Below are 25722 nucleotides of genomic sequence, written 5' to 3'. Positions count from 1 at the left end.
CACCATGCAAATGTGTGTCTGCGCTCCTGGTGCAGATTACTAGAGCTGGTTATTTAGGAGACCTGTGCTTCCACTCCCTCCCTGCTCCGAGTTCTTTCCTCCTGCTGGGTAGCTGGGGTGGAGGGAGCACTCGGGTCCTGCCGGGCCGCAGCTTGTATCTTACCCCCTTTGTGAGATGCTGAGTTCTCTCAGATGTAGATGTAGCCTGGCTATTGTACTGTATCTTCTGGTCTCTCTTTTATGAATAGTTGTATTTGTTGTATTTTCAAAAATATATATGGTTTTGGGAGATTTCCGCTGCCCTACTGACACCACCATCTTGGCTCCTCCTCCTAATAGACTATTTTTTAAGAGCAATGAAGGTTCACAGCAAAACTGAACAGAGAAAACGAAGTTCCCATATAACCTCTTCCCACAAACATGTTTAACCTCCGCATTATCAACATTCCCCACCAGAGTGATATAGTTGTACAATCAATGAACCTACACTGATGCATCATTATTACACACTTATGGTTCACTCCTGGTGTTGTACATCTTATGGGTTTTAACAAATGTACAGTGACTTGTACCCACAGGTACAGTATCACATAGGTTAGTTTAACTCCCCTCAAAATCCTCTGTGTTCTAACTATTCATCCCTCCCTCTTCCCTAAACCTTGGCAACCACTGATCTTTTTACTGTTTCCACAGTTTTGTCTTTTCCAGAATGTCATGTGAAAAGGGGAACAATTAATTTCCAAATCTAAGTCATAGTATTAATCTTACAAAATTAGTGGCCTTTTGAATAGGCAATTAAAGTCTGCCAACAGGCAGCATTTCACAACCAGTATGAGTTTTTATCCCAAGTTTGATTGCTTGGTTAGACAATACTCAGCAGACTATTTCAACCCATTCTTCTAGAAACTATCCTAGTATCAGAGTCAGCATTTCCAAAGTAGTTTAAGAGGATACATAGTCTATATATTCTAGTTTAATGCAAAGGCTGTCAAAGAGTCAGCATTTCCAAAGTAGCTTTAGAGGATATATAGGCTATATATTCTAGTTTAATGCAAAGGCTGTCAAAGAGTCAGCATTTCCAAAGTAGCTTTAGAGGATATATAGGCTATATATTCTAGTTTAACGCAAAAGCTCCTTAGAGATGAAGAAAAATATATTATATATGTTTGATGTATCACACAAGGCACAATTAATCATTAGGCATGAGGCCAAATGTATGAAACATGTACAATTGAGAAGATTAGGCCAATCCAGGATAGGCCAAGGTGGAGGTATCTTGGTGTGACTATTTAGACCTACTGCCTGGTGGAACAGTCAGAAGACAAAGGGTTATAAATGATATACCAATATGTCTCTGTTTGCCTGGAAGTCTGTATTTATATCTGTTGTCTTACTTCAATTAATAGTTCCATCTTTCCATCAAAAGGACTCCAATTTGGTCAATGAGTTATACAGTCATCCTAGTTATAAGGAAATTGAATCATTTCTTCTTATCTCCCTGCCTCGCCTTCTCGTATTTCTTCCCAGAGGGGTAAATAAAAAAGAATAATCAGCTAGAGGATCAGTATACCACCAGATGAAGTGTGATATTCACAGAAGGTCCCAGAGAGAATTCAGACAGATAAAGAATTTATTATAAAGAATCAAGCAGTATTAACTGCTATGAGGAAAAACAAAAAAAATAAGACAGTAATGTTTGGAGTAAAGCAGGGCCTGTTATTTTAGATAAGACTCTGAGAAGGCCCTCCAAGAGGGCGAGAGATAAGCAGAAATATAAAGGAAGTGAGGGAAATAAACCATGAGAATATCTGGGGGAAGGAATTTTCCAGGTAGAGGGAAGAAGAAGATAAAGGCTCTGAGCTGCCACATGACTGATATAATTGAGGAAGAGGAGCAAGATCAGTATAGCTAGAGTAGCATAAGTGAGGGAACAGTAGGAGATGGGACTGGAGATACTGCCAGGGGCTAGGATCTTTTGGGGTATGGCAAATAATTTATCATAAATAGGATTGGAAGCCTTGGGGTGAGGGTGGGGGGTTAAAAACAAGGTACTCATATGAACTGACATTCTGTAAGGATGCCACTGGCTGCTGGATGAACAACAGATTAGTAACAGCAAAGAATGGAGATAGGGAGACCAGTTAAATGTCTATTGCTATAGTTCAGGAAAGAAATTAAGTAATTTTAATTAGTAGTTACAGAAGTGGTGAAAAGCTGTTAGATCATAAATATATCCTGAACATAGAGCCAGTAAGATTTGCTATTAGAGTGAATGTGAAGCAAAGGAAAAAGGAATCTAAGATGATTCCAAAGGTTTTTGTCTTCAGCATCTCAGTAAATGGTGCACTGAATGAAGGAGATGTGGGGAAACAGTAAAATCAGAAACTCTGCTTTGACATGTTAACTTTCAGATACTTAAATCTAAGTGGAGATACTGAGTAGGAGTTCTGGGCTAAAGATATTTATATAGAGAGATGTTATTTAAAGGCACAGGACTGGATGAGATCATCTGAAATGTGAGTATAAAAAGAGAAGTTAAAGGACTGATCCCTGAGGCACTCTAACATAAGTGGTATGAAGAGAAAAGAAAACTACAAAGGAAATTGATGCTGGGAGACTATAAGAAGAGTGGTGGTCAAAGGAGAAAATAATTTAAAGGAGGGAGTGGTCAATCATAACAAAGTTGTGGAATTAAGCAAAATGAAGATTAGGAATTGATCACTGGATTTGGCAATCTATGCTCCAAAAGAGAGTTTTTGGGTTAGTTGTTTTAATAAGGGGTATAATACATGCTGTGTATGCTGACAGGAGTAATTCAGGAGAGAGGGAAAGACAATGCAATGAATAGAAGAGGAAATTTCAGAAGTCTCTGAATTGTCAAAGGGACTAAGATCTAGTGCAGAAGTGATGGGTGAGTTTCAGGAACATAGATGGATCTTTTTTTTAATAGGCTGGAATACAGAGTAAGATCATCAATTGAGAATGAGGGCCAGGAAACTGGTGTTAGAAATTTAATGTGAGCTTTGGCACTGGTGTGGAGGGATAGCTGAAATTAACCAAGGCTGGATCTTACTAATGAAGTGACAGAGGGGCAAGAGAGTTGAGATTATGAAAGGCAGTGTTTATAGTAATGGGCCAAGAAATTTGAACAAGGCAAGGAAGGAAATGAGGAGATGAGAAGAGTCTTAGATAATAAAAAGTTGGGCTGAGGTTCTTCAGAGGGTCAAAGAAAAAATCATTGTAGTAGGAGAAATGAGCTGAAAAGAAAGGGAGTGCTAGTCAGATAGTTTGAAATGTTTGTAATTAAGATCCTTATGATCAATGGTGATGAGGTCTTGAGCATAATTTAAGCAGATCACTCAAGTGAAAGAAAAAACATAATTCTTAGAGGTAAAGACATCAAAGAATTGAGAAGTCAAGATTTTAGGTGGATCACACAAAGATACCAAAAATCACGAAGAATGATAACAGGAATAGTGAGCAGAGAAGAGACAGTAAACCAGGTGCTCAAACCATCAATGAGTAGGAGTGATTGGGAGAGATGCAGATGAATAGAAAAGGAGGGGATGTAGAAAATACTGTCTGATGACAACTACACTTTTTAAAAGAAAAATGAGGTACAATCACATATAAATATTAATGATAAGCAAGGAAGACATCAGCTGCACTAATTGGTCCCATAGTGCATGGTGTGACAGGTAAAAGTTCCACTTTTTGTGAAGAATGTAGAAAAAAACAGTATTCCCAGATGAATGCCAGATTTCTATGAGAGAAAAAAGGTGAGATGAACCATCACAGGAGAGTATGAGGATAGAAATTTTGCTGATGACAAACTGGAAGTTCCACAGGGCACAGTGAAAGCTTTGGGAAGCTACAGAGAAATGGGAGTTTAAAACAGAGATATACTAGAGTCACACAGGGATAAGGAAATGAGTGAGTATAAATCTGGACAGTTTGGACTTTTTGTGGTGATTAAGGTTAAAAGATATGTACAGCATAAAATCAGTCCTGATGGTATACTTGGAGAGAAACTTGGTAAAAGGTGATAATCAATTAAATTTAGTCATCTACTTGTGATCAGTTTAGCAATTTGCAGAATGAAGTACTGGGAGGAAAGGCAAGGTCAGGGAACTGGTGATCTCACTAAGAATTAGAGGTGCTCTTTGAGGGTTCTCCCTTAAATACTGCAGTTGAAGGTGCTGAGATCTGAAGTTATTAAAACGGTGTATGGCTTACTCATAAAGGTAACTTATTTAGTCAATGCTATTTACAGAATGCTTGAAATAACTGCACTCCTGAGGTGCTCTAATTTCTGATTACCCATATTTGAATTTGTCCATGGACTGTTCAAAGTTAAGCAATATAAAGATTAAACAGTAATAAAATAAAAATGACAGCTGTCAGGCACTGTTCTAAGTATGTTACATATATTAAATCTTTTATTACAGTTAACTCAGTGAGGTTGATACTATCATCTTCATTTTTTGGATATTATATCCAATGCACAGCTTTAAAAATTAAATCCTTTATAATCCAGAATGTAATTTGTTTAGGATGAATAGTATTATTTTTATACAAATTAGCCTATATATTTTTCCACATGGGTATCTGAACAGTGTTTTCCTGTATTATAATTCCAGATAGGGCTTTTCTTTTAAAAAGCAGATTATTCAACTCATAGGTCTAATATTCACTCTTATTAAAATTTTATTATTCTACTTCAATTATGACAAGTTATCATATCTGTTCCATTTATTCCTAGGAATAGAAATTTGCTGTTTGTAGCTTAATATGGCATGTGAACAGTTTGGGAATTGTTTGAAAATTTATAATGATAATGTTAGGGATTTTCAAGTAGTCCAAAATATAGGACAGTTGCTAAACACACATTCAAAGTGACCTAGCACTTCACAGCTATTCAAAGTTTATGACTACTATTCTCATTAATAAACACTGACATCACCAAGTAGGTAAAATTTTTTACCTAGGGAATATTCAAGTAGCAAAGTCTAAAAGTACTGTGTTGGAATTCTTCAAAACCCTGAATATAAAAATTGGTCCTAGTTTGGAACAGAGCTGAGTGCACTAAACAGGACAGGAAGACTGGCATCAAGTGATCCTAAATTCAAGAACAGAAGGAATGCTGAGGTAAAGAACTGAGGAGGGCCTGACATTGCACAGATCACTTTTTCTATATTAATATATACTATAATAACAATTCAAAATTAAGAGCATAAATAGTATGAAGCATAAAACAGAAAAACCTACACCAATGTAAAATAGTTCACAAGAAACTCTTCTTAACATTTTAAATAACAAAACAAGCAAACAAAAAAACCCACAATTTTACATTTACCAAAAGACAGAAATCAAAGATAGTTCATGAACTGTATCATCACTGGGTAGAGATTCAAAGGGGTGAGGAAATCAGGTGTATGGGGGAATGTGTGGCTTGAAAAAATATGAAGAACGTAGGGGAAGAAAAGGCAAGTGGAAAAGGTGGACTATGAAGAACTAAAGGCACCTGTGAAGGAAGAGAGTGGATCCAATAAATACAGATACCCAAGAGGTTTTGGATTAGGAGCCATATTTTGGAAGTCCACAGGCTTCCTTGGAAGATTCCAGGTGTCTGAAATAGAAATTAATCAATTCCATAACATTTATTAAACACCAACTATATGCCAAGCCCTGGGGGTCTTGTAAAAATTTATAACCACTTAAGCTTCATTATACTAAGTTTCAGATATCATGGTAGAACCTGGCACATAATCTTAGTTATGGACATGAATACTTTCAACAGACAAGCAACTGAGTCTGTAAAATAAGTATACTTTCTTATTATTCTATAGAGGTATTTGGTGGACAGTGTCAAAATAATGACTTTTGTATTAATACAACCTGACTGAATAACAATTCTCCAAACTTCTAAAAGTATCATTCAGCATAGTTCTAAGGAATTAGATTCAAAGTTAAACTTGCTATCAAGTCTTAAAAAATATGTCTGACAACAGTGAAATAGGAGAACTGGAATCAGTGATTGATCAATCACAGAGCACCACAGTATTATACTATATATTCACAGGTATATATGCTCAATAAATTATGGTATTTCATTAATCTACTTTATTTTTAGCAATATACAAATATCTTTCTGGTACTACAAAATAAAACTGCCAGCCATGAGTCAATAGATGAAACAGAAAAATGTATTCTGGCATCAACTCTAAGATCCAAATATATCTAATATTCTTTCTCAGTCCTATTATGTTTTATCCTGTAAAATGAATTCCAGTGAGTAACAACACAGTATTTAGATATATAAGATATCCAACTCATCAGTTAGAAAAATATATAGAATGAAAAATGACAAGTTGGTACTACAGAGCAGGAGAAATAAAAGTTACAACCTCTGACCTAATGCCTACAATTCTAGAGATGAAATAGAAAGGTAATGAAAAAGACAAGTAGTGGAAAGAGGTATAACAGAAATAAAAACTAAGTCATTTATCATTATATATAAATGCTCTGAACCAAATGGAAAGAAAATAAAATTTTAAATGACTTTGTAGGATCAATTGCAAGTAAGAGTTTTTATTAGAATTCTGACTCTATTTTAGTGCAACACAATAGCAGTATTTTGCTCCAACTCCTAAGTAACTATAATGTAATTCTGTGGTTTCAATAGTTTTATATGTGAACTACTTTGCTTGCCCTTTCATTTGTTTACCCTTAATAAGGTGAATTATATATCAATGGTAGTGTGTTGTGTGTATATACATATACAATAGTGTGTATTTATATAAACTATATGTATATGTAAAGTTTTTAAGTTTTTAACATACCTTTCTTATTGACAATAATAAACTATTACTAATATTAATCTATGATTAATGACAATGCCAAGCCTTAGTATTTGCATACCTTTTTGGTAAATGTAATTGTAGTCAAAACCAAGTTAGTTAAATTCTTAGGTTAACAGTCAATCCAAGAGTTAAACCAATTTTGTTGCCTCTGTATTAGTTTTGATTATAAGTAACCTCAGTGACTACATAAAGACAATTAATGACTCTTTTGAACTCAATAATTCCATTTCTTTCAAATATGTAAAAAAAAATTCTTAGGAAATTTGACATAATTATTAAAAAATTCTAAAACATTAAAAAATTTTGGACATTATTTTCAAAATCAAAACTATTGAAAGACAATTAGTAACTGAATATAAGAAATAAGCTGTTGACAGTTTATACTTACTGTGCTATTAAAAAAATGATTTTAAAGGAATTTATTTAAATAGACACTAAGATGTGTATATATATTTTAATTTAAAAATTATTGATGTCTAAGGAAAAAGTCATTCTCTCCTGTTTTAGACTATTTATCGTTTTATTTTTACTGATATTGAATGAATTCTATTGAAAAGTATTTAAACTATGAATGTTCACTCAGCTTTCCTTTAATGCCAAATAGGTATTTCACTCAAATAATTACTAATTTTATATTTTCCTATTTCCAATACTCATTTCCTCAAAAACAAGTGGTTTTATGTGATTTTTTTTTAAATTTAGGAGACATTAGTATTTGTTCATCTCTTTAAACTGTCTATTGAATATCTGAAAAAAATTCCTATAATTATTCAGTTACACAAGTTTACTACTTATAAATTAACCCTCAATAATGGGGTTATAGAAATGGGAGGATTCATTAAATTCCTTGAATAAACCATAATTTAGTATCACTTTAAGATATAAGTATATATAATAATACCAACTGTATTCAATTTAATCTATTTTCAAAACACTAGAAATTAAAAGTATTTCAAATTATCTTGGTTTCTTTATCATAAAAATCTCCTTAAGGTTATCAAATGACAAAGCTAAACATATTTTCTTTGGTTAAACATCATACTTAACAGCATTTACACAGGCAAAAATGAGGAGACAAGCATTACTAATATACATTTTAATTTATTTCTCAATGGCTATATTTTAGAGAAGTCATTCAACAGAATCTGAGACTGTTTCATTTGGCATTACATAAGAGCAAAAGGAAAGTATTTTCTGTTTCCCCTCTTGTGCTAAAGACCTGCATAGATAGACTGAAAACACACATTTCTGCACATCCAAGGTTTCATTGCCTAAAGCTTTACTTATTTAATAAGAAATTTACACTAACACATCTTTGCAAAACAAATGTGAACCAAAATATACAGAAAATAATTTCAACAAGTGGTATGTTACCTGGGTGGAGCTGGTGGCTACCGAGATGCAGTCAATAAAGCTGTGTCTTCGAGTGAAAAATGCAACTATCTGCTGCCAGCGTGAAGGTTCTGGCTCAGCTTGCAGTTCATCTGATGAGCCTTTTTTTGCCCAGTGTTTCTGCTTTGGGCCTACTGAGCCATGGCTAGAGCTAGTATTGCCTCCTCGACTGGCGCGAGAGTATAGAAGTGTGTTGTTCCCGAAAATGTAATTCATCTCTGCAGCCCTGCAGGTGGTTGCCAAGCAGTCTTACTTCTCTACCAGCTGCTGAGTGGTGAATGATCGGTAAAAACTGCAGCTAGAATTACAGCAGCATCACTTTAGAGCAGGGAAAATAAAAACCTTGAGAAGCGATGTTCATTTTCTCTGTAATATCTTCCCTTGAAAGAGCCTGTATCCTCCCTCTGTACCTGCTAGCTGTATGAAAGCTGAATTTATATTTGCAGACAAAAGAGACGGCATAAGGTGGATTTCTTTCTCATGATTATTTTTTCACCAGCATCTGCAGGAACCAAAAGCTCTTCTTTTGTTAGCTGGTAACTACATAGACTGAAATCCAGGAAGTGAGGTCGAATGGCAGGTAAAGGATGTTATAAACACCGGACTGCCAAGACCCTCTGGGGCCGTCTGGTACAGCACACTGGGTGGAGAAATCCTGGATTACTAAATTTTAATCACAGTCTATAGCAAAATCCAATGTCATCTCCACTGCTTAAATAAATATGAATTTAAAACTATAAGAGGACTCTTTCTGCTTGTTTAAAGCAATTTCAAAGGAGCCCTGTTATTCGCATATAAATTTCTCCATCAGAAAGGAGCTTACATTAATTAGCACTGGTAGTAAACTTCTTTAAAGGCACTATTTACACTAAACTCTGAGGATCTAATGACAGAGGCAAGTCCTTTTGTAATGCAGCATGATCATTTTATGTAATATTTTTAATGCTTTGATAATTGAGTCTGGAGACAGAACAGATTAATTAGCAAAATAAGTATTTGGCTTCGGGAACTTTTGTGATAAAGATTTTTTAATTATTGGCATCATCTCTCATATATGATAAACATTAAGATTACAAAGTTACGAATTTGTAAAAATGCCAAAGAATTAAAGGTAAATTTTTTGTTTTATAACCAGTGAAACATGTTTTCTCCAACAGTACATAATTAACAATATGGCTCACAAAATAATACTGCTTGGTTGACAAACAGACATTTTCTAACATCTACTATCTAGGTCAGTGTTTCTCAACATAGTAGTCCACCTAAGAATCACTTAGGGTTCTGGTTAAAAAGGCACACTGGTATCCCCTCCCTATCAGAATTTTTAGGATTAAGGAGGATCTGGGAATTTTCATTTATAAAAATGCCTTAAGTGACTCTTTCAAGTTTAATTCTGTCCTCTTAACTATGCTGCATTAGTACATAATACAGTATACAGTCTGATCATTTTAAAACAATACATGAGTAAAAATGCTATTGATAATTTGCTAATGGTTGATTAATTCAATTTTTAAGTTGATATAAGAACATGCTAAGTCCCAATCTCAGCCATAGATATTCTTTCAGATGTGGACTGACAAAATCTTGCTTACTATATGCTTATCAGAACTAACTAAATGCTGGGAAGTAGTAACATTGGCAAATGACAACTGCCAGGTCACTGCAAATCCTGATTCAGCAAGAAAAGATGCTAGTAATGTCTCTATGATTCCATCCCTAAGGTACAGATACCTGCCCAACAAAGGTTGAGAGTCATGTGGGACTCTAGGGAGAAAGACAATTTGTGACAGAGATTAGAGCACAAAAGTATGGTGCTTCTTCCCAAAGACTGTGTAGACGGTAGCTGGAAATTTTGTGGCCCTAAATAGATTTTCCTATCCATTTGTGAGTAGGGGAACAGAGGAAAACACTAATAGTAGACAGAGAACAAGGAAGTCTCTCATAAGAAAGGAAAAAATGGCACCTAGTGAAAAAAATATATAGACCAGGTACTTAATAAATAATTGATTAGTGTGGTGTATATAAATGCTTATTGTAATTGGTTTGGCCCTAAAATATGTGCCTTGATCCATGTCTGATGAAAATCTAGGGAAGGGTGAACCCTAGAGTCGATACAGGCTGTTATTTTGGTGTGTATGAGGATACTGAACACAAATATGAAATGTATATTTCCTACTCAAGTTGTAAACAATAACAACACAGAGTAAGAAGCTGTTCATGTACATAGATTTCTTATGCTGGAGAGTGAAAGAGCTTGGGAACAATCTAAATTTGATAGACCACTCCACCCTACATATCCCGAGTACAGGGAAGAAATACTTCTCAATGTATAGTTTTCCTACTCAAATCCACTGACATCAAGAAAGCAACTTTGAGTTTTGAGAAAAGTTTCTTTACTAAAATGTCCCATTACCTGAGCGTTTAGATGAGACTGGGCTTGTTCAGGGTGGTATGGCCGTAGACACGAGCTACAAGAACTTGCGTGAATAGAAAACCATGTGTACATACCTAAATCACACTCAGTTTCATGAGTTGATTGGGAGGCAGAAGGCAACCAACTCACAGATCTCTGCTCTAGAACAGCCCAATTCATGTAGAATTCAAGTTCCTTATAGAACTTGGAAAGTCTATTTAAAATAATGAATTAAAAAAAAAACACAATGTGTAAATCACCCAGAAGAGTCATTATTAACATTTTAATATGATACATAAAGAACTGACATTTTATTGTATTGTTTTTTTAACCCAAACGACAGTATTATCTGTAATAGAACTCTAAATAATAGGAGCTAGCTTAACTAGGTACATCCATTTTAATGGATTATTACATAACCTAAAATATGATTATGAAAAATTGGTGACTCTGAAAAATTTTACTCATTAATGTTTATTTTAATGGTAAATGGAAGTAAAGACAGTTGATAGGCCCTCAATTATTTGTACCCCTTTCCAAACTCACAAATAAACATAGAAATCTTCAGGTACAGCAACAAAGGCAAGGATTAAATAGTATTGGTGAAAAATTTTAAAGGCTGAAAGATGAGGGGGAAAGCAATATTGAAACTCTAAAATACAAAGAAAAAATTACTAAGTAACTACAGAGCTAATGTACTATAAACGCAACATAACAGGTATTTTTCTTAACCTTTTGACCTTTATGATTTGGTCTATTAATTTTCAAAACATATGTCCATACAATATTTTTTAAAAACTTATTTAAACTAAAAAACTGTTCACCCAGTTCTTGCTCCCCCTCCATGCCCCACCTCCTGCAACCACCAATCTGTTCTCTACTTGTAAGAGAGATCATATGGTATTTGTCTTTCTCTGATTTAGGGCATAATGCCATTCAGGTCTATCCACATTGTTACAAGTGGCAACATTTCATTCTTTTTAATGGCTGAATAATATCCCACTGTGTATATGTACTTCTTTATCCATTCATCCACTGATGGACACTTAAGTTGTTTCCATATCTTGGCTGTTGTAAATAATGCTGCAATGAACATGGGAGCACACATATCTTTTAAAATCAGTGTTTTCATTTTCTTCAAATAAATGTTCATAAATGGAACTGCTGGATCATGTGTTAGTTCTATTTTTAATTTTTTGAGGAACCTCCATACTGCTTTCCATAGTGGCTGCACCAATTTACATTCCCACCAACAGTGCATGAGGGGTTGGGTCCCTTTCCTCCACATCCTTGCCAACACTTGTTATTTATCTTTTTGATAATAGCCATTCTGACAGGTGGAGGTGTTATCTCCTTGTGGTTTTGATTTCCATTTCCCTGATGATTAATGATGTTGAACTTCTTATAATGTACCTGTTAGCCATCTGAACATCTTCTTTGGAAAAATGTCTATTCAGATCTTCTGTCATTTTTTAATTAGATTGTTTATTTCGATATTCAATTGTATGAGTTCTTCATATATTTTGGGTATTAGCCCCTTATCAGATATGTGATTTGCAGTAATTTTTTCCTATTCAATAAGCTGCCTTTTTGCTGGGCAGAACACTTTTAATTTGATGTTGTAGCTTCTCTTGTTTATTTTTGCTTCTGTTGCTTTTGCTTTTGGTGCCAGATTAAAAAAATCATCACCAAAATCTGTATCAAATAGCTTACTGCCTATGTTTTCTTCTAGGAGTTTTTTTCTAGGACAAGACTGAATTGACAAGACTGTTAACATAGGTTTATTTATCTAGAAAAACTTGGATCATATATATATATATATACACACACACAGATCTCTTCTGTATGAGCACCATCTAGTGGTCAAACTGTATGTGAACTATATGTTCACCTTAACCAGGGCCATCCAAAAATAAGATATAATTCAAAAGCAATTTATGTTCCAGAGATGTGAAAACAAGGCTGATTTCAAATAGAACCCATTATATACTCAAAATGGGAAAGAATTCTATTCCTGTAGCATTTAGTTCAACAGGCATATATTTACTTATGTCCATTCTTCTGCTACCTCCATTTCTTAAAATATTTGAAAAACTACCAACTGCTGCTGGTAATTTCATTAGATAGTATTCTCAATACTACTGGATGAAATGTGTCTAGACTAGGAGATACACTCATTTAATATAACTGCCTGCTTACACACCCCATTCTATCTTTGATTTCAAGTCCCTCTTGACTATATTAACTTTGCACATTATTAAACATAATTTTCCCTGTCACTGAAGACAAAAGCAAAATATGAATTATTTTGTTTCCTCGATCACAGCAACACACCACACTAAGCAATGCAACTATTGCCCTCCTTGTCACTTCATCTAGATTTAAGTCTATTTTGAAAAGGCTGGGGTTTTGTTTATTTGTTTTACTTTATTCTGACCATTTTCCCTTATTTGTAGCTAATTTTCAGTTTAAGAATCTTGACACTGTTCTCTACCATATTTATAACTGCTTAAAATCTAAACTTTTTACTTTAAAGATTCTTTTATACCACAAAAATTCTCCCAGTGTGTGCTTTCCTTCCACATTAACAGTTTTCTTTATTACATTACCAATTTATTTCTTGGAACTACCCAGGACCAGCAAGAACATTTCCCCTTCAGTCTTAAATCACAATGACTTTAGGCTAAGGCCTGAATGACATAGCTTTCAATCACTATCTTATTTCAGTCATCATTTCAGTAATGAGAATCAACACTAACAACGCAAGAATGTGATAGATTATTTCACAGCACGTTTCATTGTAGCACACATTTCATAGTAGCAAACCTTTTCAAGGGCCCCTCATTAGCTCAGGATCAAAGTCCTTCACACCTTATCTTCATTTAAGAAGCTCCCTAAGCATTAGCAACAACATCATGAACTTCCCTGCATGTTTAGTTTCCTCTGATTATCTCCCTTCTATTGTACTTATTTTTCCCAGTAACTGCCTTCTTTGAATTGGTATGTTGTACATATCCTTCAACACTTTGACCAGATGTCAACTTTCTTTCTCAGGATAGTCTAAAACTAATTTTTTTGTCTTTATTTTTTCATGTTATATCATACTGTTATAATTCTCTCTCCAAAAAAAATATTAATCACTGAAGTCTAACAAAGTTACTAACACAGACTAAATGTTTAATGTTTGCTAAATGTATTGTTTCATAAACAAAACTAATATTCCAGCAGCTGATTTTTAAAGCACCTATTAAATCTGAATTTCATACTGTTAGCTTTTCTAAGAACTGTAAAGAATAAAGCAGTGCCTAATTTACATTCTACTTAGCAAATCACTACTATTCAAAGATAATTTTTAAGTTACATAAATAATTCATACACTGAGTTCTATGTATAGTATAATAGTTGCTGGCTTTGTTCCAAACTGCAATACTATGAAAGTGGAAAAGCTCCTTATACTACTTTGTTTTAAAAGGAGGCTGATAATTGATAACTGACTACATTATTTTAAATAAAATATACTTCTACAAGCTTCCTAAAACATTTGTTCTGGCTTTTAAAACAATTTTTTAAATTAAAAATTGTCCTTTTATGTCAAAAGAAGGTTATTTTTAAAAATTTTGGTTTTCTAAGAGAAAGTCAAAGAAAATCTAACCATTCTGCTATTATCCTACTTTATTCTATCTCACTCCTCAAATCATTATTTATGAGGTTTGTACCACAGGAACCTATGCATGAGATAGGAGAAGCAGGAATAAATTCCCCAAACTGAGCAGCCTTAATAATTGTTAAATTATAGTTTTATCAGAATACAGTCTGTCAAAAAATTTCAAGGACTTAAAGTTCATATGCTTCTCAATCAGCAATTTGACTTCTGGAAATCCATCCTAAGGCAATAACCCAAACACTTTTTATGTCCAAAGATTATTCACTGTAGCCTTCTTTACAAAATCTACCAAAAATATAAATTACAAAATAGCAAAAGACAAGAAGTGTTCATCAAATAATGGTGCAAATATACTGCGTAATATTATGGATCAAGTGTTAAAAAATTTAACATCAGAAAGAAACTGTGTATAACAAGTTTATATTACGTAAAAACATTTAAAAAAAAAGTAAAGTGTGATTTAGAGACAGATGAAAGAAAAGTTGAATAATTTCTTCTGGGAATGGAATGAAAATCCTTAACTACTCAGCCCCCAGATAAAAATCAGAAAGCCAGCAAGCCAGGGGTGGGGAAAGGGGGAAGGGAGTCCCAATTACTATACTTAACAGCACCAGAGGCTCATTTATAACTGTTTCAGAGATGAATGCTAATACCTAAAAAAAAAAAACAGAAGCTGAAAAAGCACAAGAGAATGGCCTACAGGAATGGACAGATTTTCAGTTGTTTTTCAATAGAGCTATTGGTATTTACTTTACACTACTACAAATTTCAGAATACTACGAAGCACCATTTACTATTTCCAATGGCATATACGGTTCTATCTGAAAACTATTATGACCATAGTACTTTATTTTTATTTATTTATTATTAAGGTATCATTGATATAAAATCTTATGAAGGTTTCACATGAGCAACATTGTGGTTACTACATTCATCCCTATTATCAAGTCCCTCCCCCCACATACCCCATTACAGTCACTGTCCATCAGCATAGTAAGATGCTATAGAGTCACTACTTGTCTTCTCTGTGCTATACTGCCTTTCCTGTGCCACCCCCTCACACATTATGTGTGCTAATCATAATACCCTTTAATCCACTTCTCCCTCCTTTCTCTCACGCCCTCCACACCCCCTTTCTCTTTGGTAACTGCTTGTCCCTTCTTGAGGTCTGTGAGTCTGCTGCTGTTTTGTTCCTGCAGTTTTTGTTTTGTTGTTACACTCCACAAATGAGTGAAATCATTTGGTACTTTCTCTTCGCCTGGCTTATTTCACTAAGCATAATACCCTCTGGCTTCTTCCATGTTGTTGCAAATGGTAGGATTTGTTTTCTTCTTATGGCTGAATAATGTTCCATTATTTATATGTACCACCTCTTCTTTACCCATTCATCTACCGATGGACACTTATGTGATGGATACTTAGGTTGCTTCCATGTCTGGCTACTGTAAATAGTGCTGTGATAAACATAGAGGTTCACGGGTCTTTTTGAATCTGGGATCTTGTTTTCTTTGGGTAAATTCCTAGGAGTGGAAATGCTGAGTTAAATGGTATTTCTATTTTTAGTTTTTTGAGGAACTCCATATTGCTTTCCACAATGGTTGAACTAATTTACATTCCCACTAACAGTGTAGGATGGTGCCCTTCTCTCCACATACTCGCCAGAATTTGTTGTTCCTTGTCTGTTGGATATGTTGGCCATCCTAACTGGTGTGAGGTGATATGTCATTGTGGTGTTGATCTGCATTTCCCTGATAATTAGTGATATGGAACATCTTTCATGTGCTTGTTAGTCATATGAATTTCTTCCTTTAAGAAGTATCTGTTCAGATCCTCTACCCATTTTTTAATCGGGTTATTTGCTTTTTGGGTGTTGAGGCGTATGAGTTCTTTATATATTTTGGATGTTAACCCCTTATCGGATGTTGTTTACGAATATATTCTCCCATATTGTAGGATGCCTTTCTGTTCTGCTGATGATGTCCTTCTACTGTACAGAAGCTTTTTAGTTTGATGTAATCCCATTTGTTCATTTTTCCTTTTGTTTCCCTTGCCTGGGGAAAAAGCTACTCATGTTTATATTCGAGAGATTTTTGCTAGGTTTTCTCCTAAGAGTTTTATGGTTTCCTGACTTACATTCAGGTCTTTGATCCATTTTGAGTTTACTCAACTAATCCAGTTTCATTCTCTTACATGTAGCAGTCCAGTTTTGCCAACACCAGTTGTTGAAGAGGCTGTCATTTCCCCATTGTATATCTATGGCTCCTTTATCATATATTAACTGACCATATATGCTTGGGTTTCTATCTGGACTCTCTACTCTGTTCCACTGGTCTATGCGTCTGTTCTTGTGCCAGTACCAAATTGTCTTGACTACTGTGGCTTTGTAGTAGAGCTTGAAGTTGGGGAGTGTAATCTCCCCACTTTATTCTTCCTTCTCAGGATTGCTTTGGCTATTCGGAGTCTTTTGTGGTTCCATATGAATTTGAGAACTTTTTGTTCTAGTTTAAGTATGCTGTCGGTATTTTGATAGAGATTGCATTGAATCTGTAGATTGCTTTAGGCAGTATGGCCATTTTGACAATATTAATTCTTCCTATCCATAAGCATGGGATGTATTTCCATTTGTTGGGGTCTTATAGTTTTCAGGGTATAGGTCTTTCACCTCCTTGGTTAGGTTTATTTCTAGATATTTTATTCTTTTACATGCAATTGCAAATGGAATTGTTTTCCTGATTTCTCTGTTAGTTTATCTATAGTATATAGGAATGCAACTGATTTCTGGGTATTAATTTTGTATCCTGCAACTTTGCTGAATTCAGTTATTATTACGAGTAGTTTTGGAGTGGATTCTTTAGGTTTTTTTATGCAGTGACAGTTTAACTTGTTCCTTACTGATCTGGATGCCTTTTATTTCTGTGTGTTGTCTGATGGCCATGACTAGGCCCTCCAGTACTATGTTGAATCAAAGTGGGGAAAGTGAACATCCTTGTCTTGTTCCCCATCTTAAGAGGAAAAGCTTTCAGCTTCTCACTGTTAAGTATGATGTTGGCTGTGGGTGTGTCATACATGGCCTTTATTATGTTGAGGTACTTGCCCTCCATACCCATTTTGTTGAGATTTTTATCATGAAAGGATGTTGAATTCTGTCAAATTCTCATCTATATGGAGATGATCACGTGATTTTTGTCCTTCTTTTTGTTGATGTAGTGGATGGTGATCAATTTTCAAATATTGCACCATCCTTGCATCCCTGGAATAAATCCTACTTGATCATGATGGATGATCTTTTTGATGTATTTTTTAATTCAGTTTGCTAATATTTTGTTGAGTATTTTTGCATCTATGTTCATCAGGGATATTGATCTGTAATTTTCTTTTTTTGTGGTGTCTTTGCCTGGTTTTGGTATTAGAGTGATGTGGGCTTCATAGAATGAGTTTGGAAGTATTTCTCCCTCTATTACTTTTTGGAAATCTTTAAGGAGGATGGGTATTATGTCTTCTCTAAATGTCTAATAAAATTCAGTGGTGAAGCCATGTGGTCTGGGGGTTTTGTTCATCGGTAGTTTTTTGATTACTGATTCAATTTCACTGTTGGTAACTGGTGTGTTCAGATTTTCTGTTTCTTCTTGGGTCAGCCTTGGAAAATTGTATTTTTCCAGGAAGTTGTCCGTTCCTTCTAGATTATACAATTTGTTAGCATATAATTTTTCATAGTATGATCTAATAATTCTTTGTATTTCTGTGGTGCCTGTAGTGATTTTTCCTTTCTCATTTCTGATTCTGTGTGTGTAGGCTCTCTTTTTTTCTTGATAAGTCTTGATAAGGGTTTATCTATTTTATTTTCTTGAAGAACCAGCTCCTGCTTTCATTGATTCTATTTTTTTATTCTTCTAGATTTTAGTTATTTCTGCTCTGCTCTTTATTATGTCCCTCCTTCTACTGACTTTGGGCCTCATTTGTTGTTCTTTTTCTAGTTTCATTAATTGTGAGGTAAGACTGTTCATATGGGATTGTTCTTCTTTCCTGAGGTATGCCTGTATGGCAATATACTTCCCTCTTACACAGCCTTCACTGCATCCCACAGATTTTGCAGTGTTGAGTTATTGTTGTCACTTGTCTCCATATATTGCTTGATCTCTGTTTTAATTTGGTCATTGATCCATTGATTATTTAGGAGCATGTTGTCAACCCTCCATGTGTTTGTGAGCCTTTTTGTTTTCTTTGCACTATTTATTTTTAGTTTCATAACCTTTGTTGTCTGAGAAGCTGTTGGTACAATTTCAATCTTTTTTAATTTCCTGAGGCTCTTTTTGTGGCTTAGTATGTGATCTATTCTTGAAAATGTTCCATGAGCACTTGAGAAGAATGTGTATCCTGTTGCTTTTGGATGGAGTGTTCTGTAGATGTCCGTTAGGTCCATCTGTTCTAATACATTGTCAGTGCCTCTGTCTCCTTATTTATTTTCTGTCTGGTTGATCTGTCCTTTGGAGTGAGTGGTGTGTTGAAGTCTCCTAAAATGAATGCATTGCATTGTATTTCCCCCATTAATTGTTAGTATTTGTTTCACATATTTGGGTGCTCCTATGTTGGGTGCATAGACATTTATAATAGTTATATCTTTTTATTGGACTAGCCCCTTTACCATTATATAATGTCCTTCTTTGTCTCCTGATACTTTCTTTGTTTTGAAGTCTATTTTATATGATACAATTACTGCAACTCCTGCTTTTTTCTCCCTATTATTTGCATAAAATATCTTTTTCCATCTCCTCACTTTTAGTCTGTGTATGTCTCTGGGTTTGAAGTGAGTCTCTTGTAAGCAGCATATAGATGGGTCTTGCTTTTTTATCCATTCTATGACTCTATGTCTTTTGATTGGTGCATTCATTCCATATACATTTAGGGTGATTATCAATAGATACATACTTATTGCCATTGCAGGCTTTGGATTTGTGGTTACCAAAGGTTCAAGGATAGCTTCTTTACTATCTAACAGTCTAACTTAACTCACTTATTATGCTATTATAAACACAACCTAAAGATCCTTTTTTCTCCTCCCTTCTTTTTCTTCCTCCTCTACTTTTTATGTTAGGTGTCATATTCTGTATTCTTTGCAATCCCTTGACTGATTTTGAGGGTAGCTGATTTAATTTTGCATTTGCTTAGTGATTAATTGATCTACTTCCTTTACTGTGATGTTATTTTCTCTGGTGACAGCTTATTAGGTTTAGGAGCACTTCCATCTAGAGCAGTTCCTTTAAAATACACTGTAGAGATGGTTTGTAGGAGGTAAGTTCCCTCATCTTTTGCTTATCTGGAAATTGTTTAATCCCTCCTTTAAATTTAAGTGGTAATCTTGCTGGGCAGAGTATTCTTGGTTGACCCCCTTCTGTTTCACTGCATTAAATACATCATGCCACTCCCTTCTGGCCTGTGAGGTTTCTGCTGAGAAGTCTGATGACAGCCTGTTGGGTTTTCCTTTGTAAGTGATCTTTTTTCTCTTTCTGGCTGCTTTTAATACTCTATCCTTGTCCTTGATCTTTGTCATTTTAATTATTATATGTCTTGGTGTTGTCTTCCTTGGGTTTCTTGTGTTGGGAGATCTGTGCACTTCATGGCCTGAGAGATTATTTCCTTCTCCAGATTGGGGAAATTGTCAGCAATTATTTCTTCTCACACTTTCTATCTTTTTCTCTCTCTTCTTCTTCTGGTATCCTTGTAAGGTGAATATTGTTCCATTTGGATTGGTCAGAGAGTTGTCTTATTATTCTTTCATTCCTAGAGATCTTTTTTTCTCTCTCTGAGTCAGCTTCTTTGTATTCCTTTTCTCTAATTTCTATTCCACTTACTATCTCCTCTACCTCATCTACTCTTGCTTTTCAATCCCTCCAGTGTATGTTTCATTTCAGATACTGTACTTTGCGCAAAGTGTCTATCTCTCTATTGAACTCATCCCTTAGATCTTGAATATTTTTTTGTAGCTCTATTAGCATGTTTACAGTTTTTATTTTGAAATATTTTTCAGGAAGATTGGTGATTTCCATTTCATTGAGCCCTCTTTCTGATATTTGAAGGATTTTGGATTGAACAAGGTTCTTCTGCCTTCTTATAATCCTACTGGATATTGTGGAATACTAGCTTTGTGTAGGCGGTGCCCTCTAGTGCCCAGAAGATCTACTCTTTGGAGCTGCCTAGCACCTGGAGTGACTGCAGGGGTCGCAGGTGAGCGGCTCCAGTGCCTGCCTCCACTCTCAGGGCCAGTGAGCCAAGCGTGCAGGGAGCAACCTCTTGGTTAAGCCCCCATAGCTGACCCCATACCAGGCAGGGCTAGCCTGTTGCAATGGTGGGGACAGCAGGTTTGTGAGCAGTTTTCAGCTGGAGGAACGAGTGGCAGGATGCATACTGTGGTGGGGGTCCTTAGGGCTGTGTTGCCAACCAGGGGGATGGAGTACCTGAAACTCCTGAAAGTTCCCAACCTACTGGGCTGAGAGTGCCAGGATGATTTTGTCCACCTGTCCTTTCTCCAGAGCAGCAAGCTCTACTTAATCCTTGACCCTTTAACAGCCCTCTAACTGTTGGGAAGTCTTTCAAAGTGCCTGCCTTTCTTTTCTCCCAGAGCAGCTGGTTGTGGGAACCTGTTCTCCACAAGTGGCTGGAATCTCAGTCTCTCCAAGTATTTGACCTGTCTTTGCTTTCCTACCCTCTAATCCCCAGAGCACCATGCAATGTGGGTTTTTGCTCCTGGAGTAGATCTCCAGGGCTGGGTATTTAGCAGTGCTCGGCTTCTACTCCCTCCCTGCTCTGTTTCTCTTCCTCTCACAAATGAGCTGGGGTTGGGAGAGGGCTTGGGTCCTGCCAGATCCCAGCTTTGGTACTTAACCCTTTTCTGTGAGGTCTGTTTTTTTTTTTTTTTCCTCAGATGTAGGCTGGCTGTTGCAATCTTCTTTCTGGTCACTTTTTTATGATTAGTTGTATTTGCTGTATTTTCATATTATATGTGGTTTTGGGAGGAGATTTCTGCCTCACTTTTTATGCCGCTATCTTTTTCTAATGACCATAATATTTTAAGATGCTTTGATGCCTCTACTTTCTCGATCTTACCAAAGTGTGTCAACAAAAGTTGGCATACAGATACTCAAAATGTCACTTCACTAAGGGAACAGTAAAACACCAGCAACTGTAAGATGTACACCAATTTCAAAAAGGTAAAATGTGAAAAAGGTGTTTAAAGGATATTTTAATCTCAATAATATACTCCTTTAAATAAAAGCCTCTGTCAAATTTGTCTTCAAAATGCTGTGGAGGATATAATGCTTTATCATGTAGTAATTAGTGTATGAAAAGAAGAAGAGAATTTTTAAAGCAGAAACAAAGAATCAAGCACAATTGACTTCATTCTCTTATGATGAGAAAATTAGGGAAAAACATAAATTAGACTATAGGAACACATGAGAATCTTATAAAATAATGCTTTTTCTCTCAATAACTGGAAATATTTTTAAACATCATTGCAGAGTGAGGATTAAAGAGATCAAGTCAGAAATTTGCTTTAAAATACCTCAACTGAGAAAGTGAAGAAGTACGTGTATTTTGGTTCAATTAAACTAGGGTGCAGAGTGAGGATTAAAAAGATCAGTCAGAAATTTACTTTAAAATACCTCAACAGAGACAAGTGAAGAAGTAGGTGTATGGTGGTTCAATTAAAGTAGGTTCTAGTGCAGTACTTCTCAACTGTGGCTATACACTAGAAACACCTGAAGAGTCTTGTAGAAATCCCAAAGTCCACACTGTACTATACAGACCAAGTAAATCAGAATCTCTGAGGTGACACTCAACAGTTTTTAAACCTCCTTTGGTGATGCCAATGTCCAGCCACAGTTAAGAACCATTCATCTATAAGCAGTCAGATGTTCTGATGAGGAATTCACATTTCCAGACTGATCAGCTAGCAGTTAATTAAAAAGGTCTTATTAGAAATGGCTACTCTAAGATTTTTGTTATATTAATCTTTGATCAACACTTTCCCAATTATCATAATGAATGAAGTGGACTTCCACTGGTGAAATCTATTGTATTCCAGTTATACGGATTGGTTAAAATAATTAAGAGACACTATCTACCCTTACATAAGGGAAACAAGACACTGAAGAGGTCTATACCCTTAGGGATAGCACTTCAGGTTTAATTCCTAAAATGTCTGGAAATTCTGGTTAACAAAATCTTGTCTCTGGAATATTGTTTTATTTGCCTAGAGTGAGCGTTTTATGCAACAACAAAGAGCTGAGGCTTTATCATAGTTAAAGAAGAGGCTATACAAAGTACTTTATGCTTGCTGGCTCACTGTTTAAATGTCTGCTTGTGTCAGAGCCTGCATATATATGTAAACTACCAAAATACCCACCAAAAAACTAAGAAATTGGGTATGTACAAACTATATCTGGATAATTTATAACACTCAGAATGACCAGAAATACAAAACATCAGAAATAAGAGTATTATACATAACTGGAAGGGTTTTTGACTAAAGAAAGAGATTATATTAATCAAGTCAAGAGAAAACAGGTTGTCAAGAACAGAATATAAAGCAGGAGGGAGCACTTAGATTTTAAGTGTTTTAAGGTCCTTATGTTATTCAGAATGAAGATATAAGGCTTTTATTTACTTTAGAATTTGTAAGTTAAACATGTATATTAAAATTTCTAGGATAAACGTTAAAGAGATGCAGAATAAGTAATAAGTGATAAGGAAAAATGAGCTGAGAAAATATAACCTAAAGATATGAAAGGAGTAAGTGTCTCCTATATAAATGTTAGATGATAAAAAAGTTGCACATTAAAACTTGTGGGATATAATTAAAGTGCTATTTAAAAGAAAATCTGCAAACTCAAATACTATTAAGATATGGCTGATAATGCAATAAGCAAACAACTTGAAAAACTAGACAAAACAGAACAAAACACTGAACAAAATAAACTCAAAGAAACAGGAGAAAAAATATGACCAGAGGAGAAAAGGGAAAAGATAAAAGGAGAACTGTTTCTGTCACTAACAGCCAACTGTATTTTTCTCTGTGTCTCTCTCTCATTTAGTGTCACAAGGGAAGATCAGATTGCTTTAAGTGATCCGCAATCTTCAAGATAAATCTTTAATTGATAGGTAGGCCAATATTTATATAGGAACATAAACATGTGTATGTATATATGTGAGTATGAAAACAGGGAAAGTGGGAGAGGCAGCACATGGGGGAAGGGACACTTATAGAAGACACGGTTCTTTGAAAAGAACATCTTTGAAACTGACCATCCTTTGGCAAGAATGATCATGGAAAAAAACAAAACAAGACACAAGTAAACAATATTAGGAAAGAAAAAGGAGCCCACAGCTAAATATACTGTAGATATTAAAAAACAGGATAAATAATATTTTGAAATAATATGAAATAATTTCCAGAAAAAAATAACCTAGCAAAACTATAGTAGGAAATCTGAATGGCACTAACCAATAATGCGAAATCATCCCTCAAAGAGAATTACAAAACCCTGGTTAAGTTTTACTAGTAAGAAATGATCCTTATTCAAAATACATACAACCAACAAAGGACTAGTATCTAGAATATGTAAAGGACTTGTATAAATCAGTAAAAAGGGCAACCTAATACAAAAATGAATAAAAATCTTGAGAGGTCATGTCACAGAATAGGTAATCTGAATAACCAGTAAGTATATTCAACCTTATTATCAAACAGGGAAATGCACATTAATATCATAATGTGAAACCCAAGGGCAAAAATAATAATACCAAGAATTGATAAGATACGGATCTATTAAAACTAATATATTGCTGCTGAAAATGTAAATTATACAATCAATTGGAAAATAATCTGGTGTTACTAACAAACGTGTATACACAACCTTTCTTTTCATTAAGGTATTATTGATATGCACCTTTTTTTTTATTAAGGTATTATTGATATACACTTTTATGAACATTTCACATGAAAAAACAATGTGGTTACTAACATTCACCCCTATTATCGTGTCCCCCCCTATACCCCATTGCAGTCCCTGCCCATCAGTGTAGTAAGATGCCAGAGAGTCACTATTTGCCTTCTCTGTGTTACCCTGTCATGACCTATGTTTTTAACAGCACGTTTTATACTAGTAATAGTCTGAAAATAACATTCATCAAATGTGAGATAAATTACAGTGTATTCATAAAAAATAGAAAACTCTAGAGCAGTGAAAATAATCTCAGGAATATAACGTGGAACAAAAATGCAAGTAGAGATTACATGCAGTATAATTTCATTTATATTCAAGATAGGCAAAATAAACATATTGATTAGAGATTTAAATATATTGTTGAGCCTTATAAATAGAAACCAGGATTGTGATTATTTCTGATGGGAGAGAACAAGGTGAAGCAATCAAATACAGTCACATACTGGACTTCAAAGACACTGTTAATGCTCTTTTTCTGTACCTACTAACATTTGTAGCAAGTATTTAAAAATACTTCAGTGTGTGGTATTTGAAATATAATAGTTATTTATTTCCTTCATGGGAATTTCAGGCTTAAAGGCAGTATCACTAAATAAAATTCACTTACAAAACATATCTTAAAAAATGTTTTTAGAATGCTAAAAGATTATGAAATTTCCTACAATTATGAAACCAGAAATAGTCAAAGTGCAAAAATTTTACATGAAAGAATAATTCTCTCTGAGCATGAGCTATACTACTAACAAAAGAAATATGTAATTCACAGCAACAAAATAAAAGTTATTATCTTACCTTTATTGGTGAAATATGAGAATGAGAAACAAATCCATGGACATTCTCAATTTCTGACAGGTTCTTCTCTGAGACATGAACCAATTCTGGACCTATCACCTCATTAGTGATTTGTGGGGAAATGTGCTCTTGAGGAGGTGTATCTTCATCTTGATACCGGTATTTCTGTAAAGAAAATTATTAAATATGAAGAAGCCCCGAATAGCAAAGTGAATTCAGTTCAAATCATGGTTTTCTTAACTAGCCAAACACTCAATAATATTTGACTATGTATGAAAACTATATTTTATGGTTTAATGCATAAAGTCTGAGAGAAATAGGCCTCTATTATAAGGTAATGCCAGTATTTTTAATAAAATTATTTGATAATTAAAAATAATTCAGATTCTGAGAGGATGGCAGACTAGGAAGCACAAGGAATCTGTCTCCCTACCTAGACAACTGCACTGGCAGAATCTGCTGATGTTCACTATTTTGGACCTCTGGAGTCTCCTAAGGCTTGCAACTTCCAGGAGAAAATTTGGATGGTAAACTGTGGTTAATTTTGGTCAATTTCAGCACTGCTATTCAACACAGTACTAAAGGTCATAGCCAGAA

The 25722-nt window shown here is 34.8% G+C and overlaps 1 protein-coding gene across 13 annotated transcripts in view; it reads right to left on the bottom strand.

Moving 5' to 3' along the window:
• The window catches only part of DLG1 (discs large MAGUK scaffold protein 1), a 322859-nt gene that overhangs the window by 173791 nt on the left and 123346 nt on the right, over positions 1–25722 (bottom strand). For 8 of the 13 annotated variants that reach the window (XM_036875079.2, XM_036875080.2, XM_036875085.2 and 5 more), the window contains exon 5: positions 25126–25290. In XM_036875079.2, the coding sequence (XP_036730974.1) occupies positions 25126–25290 (165 nt within the window). Of the gene's footprint in view, positions 1–8237; positions 9161–25125; positions 25291–25722 lie in introns of those variants that run through there. The other 5 variants (XM_036875091.2, XM_057501450.1, XM_057501436.1 and 2 more) reach the window with 5 other exon arrangements.

This window comes from Manis pentadactyla, chromosome 1, assembly GCF_030020395.1.
Source record: "Manis pentadactyla isolate mManPen7 chromosome 1, mManPen7.hap1, whole genome shotgun sequence".
In the NCBI taxonomy this organism is placed as follows: Eukaryota; Metazoa; Chordata; class Mammalia; order Pholidota; family Manidae; genus Manis; species Manis pentadactyla.
This window is presented reverse-complemented; position numbering and strand designations above follow the sequence as displayed.